The sequence below is a fragment of the Hippocampus comes genome, unplaced genomic scaffold, assembly GCF_001891065.2.
Source record: "Hippocampus comes isolate QL1 unplaced genomic scaffold, H_comes_QL1_v1.1 scaffold147, whole genome shotgun sequence".
Classification (NCBI taxonomy): Eukaryota; Metazoa; Chordata; class Actinopteri; order Syngnathiformes; family Syngnathidae; genus Hippocampus; species Hippocampus comes.
In genome coordinates this window covers 630,465-637,667 of record NW_017805009.1, presented here as the reverse complement: position 1 = coordinate 637,667, position 7,203 = coordinate 630,465, and the positions used below count along the sequence as shown (strand labels likewise).

Here is a 7,203-nt window from a genome sequence, read left to right as displayed (position 1 = left end):
GGTTTCCTCCCACATTCCAAAAACATGCATGGCAGACTGATTGATCACTCTAAATTGTCCCTCGGTGTGAGTGTGGATGGTTGTTTGTCTCTGTGTGCCCTGCGATTGGCTGGCAACCAGTTCAGGGTGTACCCCGCCTACTGCCTGAAGACAGCTGGGATAGGCTCCAGCACCCCCCACGACCCTTGTGAGGATAAAGCGGAACAGAAAATGGATGGATGGAATAATTCAGGTACCATTCACAAGATAAGAATTTACAAACAAAAAAAAAATCCCCAAGAATTTTTTTTTTTTACTTTGAGGGAAATAATTAACTGACTTTCATGATCAACATAGATCAATAAAGAAGTAAAATGTGTGTATGTAAAATGAATGCAAGCAAATGAATTCATTTGTTCAACTCCATTTATTATATATCTATGTATAGGCTATAAACATCACAAAATATAAATTTTAAATCTTGCACAAAGATATAATCCAGTAAAAGAGCAATCTTAGCTTAGTCAGCAATAACAACGGAGGCAGGCATATATCTAGATTTTTTTTCAGGAACATTCTTATCATTTACCATTTAAAGAAAATAAGTCTTCACAAAACATAGTTCAAAAGAACAATTCCATACCAATAATGATAATCATTTGACTACGTTGTTCATTTTTTTGCTCTCGTATTGCATATTGTCTAAAAACATACTGTACTATTAGTTTGTATTATTCAGGTGGTTTTACAGTCAATAAGGTAACTTATTATTATTTGTATAAATAGTTTTAAATTGAATAATAAATCATAATATTTAGAACATACCTGAATTTTAAAGTAACATGCTTTAAGCAATGTGTGATTTAAAGGGGTTGTTAAAACAACCTGTTTAGCCAGAAGAAAGATTTAAAAATTATATTTTGCTTTATTTAAAATACTTATTTTCAAATGAAGGCCACTTCCAAACAAAGCAGTTTACCCAAGCACATTTCATCGAAATACATAGATGGAAAAGTGAAATGCTATCTTGATTGTACTTCATTTTCTATCAAACAATAACTGAAAGACTGATATAAAAGTAGCCACACAAATACAATTTACTAATGAATGTACTCTGAATACTAGTCACCAGTTGTAATATTACGATTATTTCAGATAAATTTGTGTGAGGGGAAACAAGTTTGTGGGACTTATCTGGCTATTCTGTGGAGGCAAGATATGCATGTCGAATACTATAAATGCTGTGTGCTTTGTACATTGTAGAGCAGAAACTGAATAATTCATACATGTTCAAAAACATGGATTGTTCTGTTGTGCCCAGTTTGCATGCAGCCTATAAAGTTCTCTGAGAGCATAAAAATCAAATCAAGAGTAGGCATACGTATGTGGGTGTGCATGGGTGTATCATAGGTCAATGTCAGTGTGCTAAAGGTCCAAAGACGGCGGGAAATTGGTCAAATGCAAATTATTGCATGTCAATCTTCAATTTTCCAAATTAAAAGTATTTACAATATTTACATTTTGTGTAACTTGACATCATTCCCATTCCGATCCTGTGCTGTTCTAAATAATATCATCCAAGAGATGGGGGGTGTCCACCCAGTCTAATGTTCTCGGCTCAGATGCGGCCATGATCATGCACATAAACTGTTTCCCTGTTCTCTTATCTAATGGGTAAATGGTTGTTGGGGTGAACCTTTTGTTGCTCTCCACGAATTCACATAGCTGATTATAGATTTTGGGGTACTCGTGTCGAAGGAAGACTCCCCTGACCCTGAGCTCACGCTGAATGTTGACAAAGCACACCTCCCTGGCTTTCCTTCCCTCCTCCCCCTCCTGGTCAATGGCTGGCGTTCCCGGAGGTGGAGTAAGGATGAGAGTTTCCATTTCACTATCCTTCTTCAGTAGTTTTTTTTCTGGGCTTGAAGAAGCCAAGGAAACCTTTGCATATTTTCGAACTGTTGGTGTTTGGACCCTTGGTGAGGGTCTGTTAGGCACTAGTTCACCAACAGCTACAGATACATTCAAGAGGAAACATTCCCTGGGGTCATACTCATTACCTGCCTGCTGCAGTTCCTTACAGTAGTCACCTAAGTTGTCCTTAAAGCCATCCAGCTCTCTGAGAGACAGGTATGTGGGCGACATGACAAGGCTCTCAAGCCCAACTTGGAGAAAGTTCTCAGTGGTCTCTGGGTTGGCAAAACCCAGAAAGAGAACACCTCTTCCTCTGGAGAGGTAACCAGCTTTAGCAATACGAGAGAAGGCTTTATGAATCTCCGAATTTTCTCGACAGAACTTGATAGTATGGCGGCACACACTGCTCACGCGACCGTACAGACACGTTTCTTTGTGGGACTCCCAATCATCCCTGCGACAGTTTCGTGAGCAGTAAAAGGTGTAACAGCTATGACATGATTTGAAGTACAAGCAAGCATTGAACATATTTTCAGAGCGTTTGCACTTCTTGTTAGCACACACCAAGGTTTCCTCTTCCTCCACACTGTGGTCCGGAGAGCATTCTTCTGCACTTCTTTGCAAAGCATCACACCCGCTGTCAGGGTCTTTGATTGTGTCAGGACTGGATTTTGAAGACGGGAGCTGTGTGTTCAGACATTCAAGATTTTCAATCTCAGAAGATCCCTTGACTTTTTCATCATCTTCAGTAATCAGTTGTTTAAGCTGATCCAGAAAGTCCCCGCTCGGCTTCCTGCTGGCTGGTGGTTTATAATCAACCACTAAGTCGGCTAACAACTCATCAAGTTGCTCCAGACTCTGCTGAAGGGAGACATTGTTACGTTTCCTTTCTTTGGTCACTTCTGCTGTGTCAAATGACTTCTTAACATCAATCACTCTTGGGGCAAATTTCTTTTCACTGTCCAGAGTATTCCAGTTGACAGCGTGCACACCACGCTGCTCACGGTTACCGGCGCAGATATCATTGTCAGTTATGGTGATCTCAGGAGTCACAAACCAGTGGCCACTCTTGCTATTTTTCCACAGATTGCTTGAACCTCGCTCCAAAGATGTCTCAGAGAGAGACAGGGCAGCATAACGTTTTGGCGAGCTTGAAAGGTTAAGGATAACAGGTTGAGATGAGACATTGGGAGATCTGCCATGCCTGGCTTGGTTAAATAGGTTCTCGTAGCTTCTTCCACGAAGTACTGATTGCTCTCTGTCATGGCGAGGATAAAGAATATTGTCCCAAGACTTGGAGTGATTTTTGGCCTCTGTCCTAAGTCTACCTGTCTCTGTGCCGTAGGTAGAGTACCATGGGGGTATACAAGTGTCCGTACTTACTCTTGGTGGGGTGAGCTGAGAAGACTGGTTGGAATAACCAGATATACTTGAGCGATACCAGTCATCCGAAAAAGCCTGTGACATGCGGGGTCGCTTTCGACCTTCTGTGTGGTATTGCCTTGATGGAAAGTACCGCTCCTCTTGAGCGTTAAACGGCTTGTTATAATATAAATTTGAGCAACTTTGGTGGTACGGATTGAAACGGGGGTCATCTCCAAAGTAAGAGCTTGAGGGTGTTTGAGAAAAGCAGGATCCTGCCTCACTCGTAGGGTAGGGTGTACTATATACAGAGTGTGTTGGTTCTTGGTGCGAAAAATTATCCGTGTAATACGACCTGGGAGGAAGCGTATGTACCCATCGATTCCTTGGATCATACTGACTCGTCATAGTACTTCCACGGCTGGCTAAACTGGACCTATCATCCTGAAAGTATGTCCGAGAAAAGGGATGAACTGGATAGCGGACTGGGTCCTCGGTATAGAAAAATTTTGTTGGGATGTTTGGGTTTGAATAAGCTCTTTGCTCCTGATTTAGATACATTGCTGTTTGTGATGGCATTCGGTACATGTCTAGATGCTGGTAAGAGACAGGAGACATGCTTGTAGTGTAGTGATATCCTTGTCTGAAATCTCCATTATAGCATTCACTTGGAGTTGGCGTAGGTGAGGAAATCTGTCGGGGTGCGTACAAACCTCGACTGCTACTAGCCTGTGAGTATCTTTGCCAAGCGAGTCGATCAGGCCTTAGATTGGGGACCTGCCTCGATGTGTGTTGGAGTACAGCAGCATCTGGTTTAATGTCAACACGGCACCTGACATGTGGCGTTATGGCTGATTTACCCTCATCAAAACAGTCAGAGACATAGAGGGGAGAATGGGGCTGTAGTTTAATAGGGTGGACTTCGTTCAGAAAGGCCCTATTGGAGGAATGTGCTTCTCTTTGTGTTTCAGAGGACCTCAAAGTGTCTGGGGCATCCTTGGCTTGGTTGGCCTCCAGAGGAGACACGGAGATGGGCACAGGAGTGAGAGTAGATTTGATTCTGGGAGCACTTCGGGATCTTTTTCTATTTACAGAATCCGACCATGTGAGGTGGCTGGTTTTGTCTTGACTGGTTTGTTGTTGGGTTTGCCTGGAGTTAAATAAATCTGGAGAGGAGAAGCGAAGATATCCTGGTTGATCGAGTCCGTTCCATGTTAGATCTTTGTGTAATGTCTGCTGTTCTGTCTGTTGCTCTTTACGCTTAAAAGGATACTCCATTGGGGAAGACACAGACTGTGGGTCGTCCAATGATTCAAGAAAGTCAAAGCTGCGGCAGTGTCTTTTGTTGATGATTTCTGCTTTATCAATCATCTTCAAGTCACATTGCAAAGAAGAGTGAGCAGAAATTACGTGATCGGTGGTTGGATATAAAGGAATGTCCTGATATAGAGTTGATGTCAGGATATCAGGAGGATGTGTCCGGGTCATCTTAATGGAACTTCAATGCCCTCCATTCAGTGTGACATTTCAACACAACCTAAAGGAAGGAGAAGATAGATTGAGTCAAATACTCTATGTCCTTGAGAATCAGGGACTATGAACTGTACACTCATAGAAAATACACATTCATGTGCAACTGGCTTATGCCTGGCCCCCCTTACTAGTACATCACATTATTACAGCACACACAACAGCCTAGGATGAATTGTTTTTTAAACGAAAACTGGAATGTTGTCTTTGTTAATGAGCAGGCCACTTCCTGGTTCATGTGAGATGATGAACAGAGTGTTTTTGCCATTATTATTTTGAGGTGGGGGGATGAGGGGATCTGTATACATAATGAAGTCAAGTGTTGGAAGTAAACAGATGTATGCACACGTGTACCCAGATCCAAACTTCCTTAGCCTATGCATCTCACCGCATGTTAAAACATCCAAGAAACAAGATTTATACTTTTTATTACTCAAGTCAACTACAGTATTTGTTTGTTGTTTGCTCAATTATTGTTCAAGTGAGTATAAACAGGGTAGCAAAATGATTGCAAAATTTCAATGTTATTTGTTGCACATAACAATTTGGCCCCCAGGCCTTGGGTTTGACACCTGTGAGTTAAATGATTGTATAGATATATTGAAAAAAACGCTAGTAGCATTGCTATAAATTAAGTTGTTTGAACGAATAACAAAAATCATCAGTGCATTGAAAAATACAATCAATCTCAAACTGAAGGAATGTGAATATTTCACTATTTCTTTTCCATTTTAAAGCAAAACATTTTTTTTTCATTTGTAACACATACATAGGGTGTCTTTTTGGCCCTCACCCATGAGCTAACCCTGAGTTGCCATCTGTTCATTGTGATGAGCGAGAACTGACCAGCCATGTCCCTGCCATGTCTCGCCAGCACACCTAAATATCACGTCTGCTCACACTCAAATAATCTCAGCATCCAATGCTGCACATTTCTTTTCACTGGACTGTTTGTCAAAAGTACTTGAGAAAATGCTCATACAGTATATGCATGTATTTAGAATACCTCAAATTTTATAAAATAGATGTGAAAATATCAGCTGTTGTTTCACAATAGTCCTGTACTAATCAAAGTATATTAAAATAAGAGTGGGCAGACTGACTGTTAAATTCAATCAAGCTTTGTAACTTGTACAATGCAACTTTGAATGCAGTCATGACTCTGCAGTCCTGACGCACAACCATGGGCTAATATCAGCATTAATTATAAGATTTTTTAAAAACCGTGAAAAAAAAGTATCATCCGTGGCGAACTTCCATAAACCCATGCAGAATCAGTCTCAATGTTCGCACTCGTTTAGAATTTTTTTCCAAAGTTGTTAAAGAGCTTGGATGCCTAAACTTGCGAAATGCAAAGTTATTTTTTTCTATTCACGGTCAAATGCAGCTCCTCAATAGATGTGCAACCCCCTTTCTTTCATTCTTTCTTCTTTCTCACCCCTCAAGTTTTAAAATCGCATGCCACATCCTGTCTCCATAGTTACAGCACACAGCACCATTCACCGCACAAGGGCCAAAATCTCTGACAAAATGGACACTGAATCAGCAAATTGATACTTGCAACACAATCGTGTTTTTAAATATGGGTGGCCCTGATGTTGTAGTGTGTGTTTTTACTTGCGCTCAATCATAATTCTCTGATTTTGTGGATATTCGGGCTACCAAATGCTAAACTTCGCAACCTATATTGCTGTATTTGGAATAAGGTTAGCCATTCCTTAATGGATGTAAACACTGGCTCGGTGTTAAGTCGTCTGTTGTTTTTAGTGTCGTGCTCATTTTGGTACTGCGGCACCATGGGCCCGATACGTCCGATGTGGTCCAATGACATCATTTGCGCAGGAAGGGGAAAAAAGACAATCATCAGGTTTGAACGGGGACAAAGTAACTGGGGGCTAGACTTTTAGCTAAGTTTGCAAAAATAAGAATTGGCGAGTGAACGTCGAGACTTACCGGTTTCCCATGTAGTTGATCAGATGAGGAGATGGGGAGGCGGAGGAGTCGAAGATGTGTGCTGCAGCCTGCCGTACCAGCAGAGAGCCTCCACGCGTCGAACTCCTGTCTCGGATGCTTTACCTCGATCAGCTTCAAGACGTTCCCTCCTCCAGTCGTGTTTAATGTTGAACAGAGCGTGCGTGGGTGTGTTTGTACGTGATGGAGGAAAAGGAGGGGGACATAACTGAGTCTGCGTGGAGAGGCGTGGTTACGTTCGTGTGCGAGTGTGTGCGTGTGTTTGTGTATGCGCGCGTGTGTGCGTGTATGTACGTACGCGTGAGTGTGTACGTGTGTGTATGTTTTCGTGTGTTTGTGTGTGCGTGTGCGTGTTTGTGTGGGAGTGTATGTCATGTGCGCGCGCACACAAGAGTGTGTGCGTGCGTGTGTGTGCGTGTGCGTGCGTGCGTGTGTGTGCGCGTGCGT

The 7,203-nt window shown here is 42.0% G+C and overlaps 1 protein-coding gene across 1 annotated transcript; it reads right to left on the bottom strand.

Annotated features, from left to right (window-relative positions):
- Positions 1 to 387: 387 nt before the first annotated feature.
- On the bottom strand, positions 388 to 6,973 carry unm_hu7912 (un-named hu7912). Its single transcript, XM_019862880.1, has 2 exons — positions 6,739 to 6,973; positions 388 to 4,792 (listed from the first exon to the last, which is right to left on the bottom strand). The coding sequence occupies exon 2, from the start codon at positions 4,741 to 4,743 to the stop codon at positions 1,543 to 1,545; it is 3,201 nt and encodes a 1,066-aa protein (XP_019718439.1). The 5' UTR covers positions 4,744 to 4,792; positions 6,739 to 6,973; the 3' UTR covers positions 388 to 1,542.
- Positions 6,974 to 7,203: the final 230 nt, after the last annotated feature.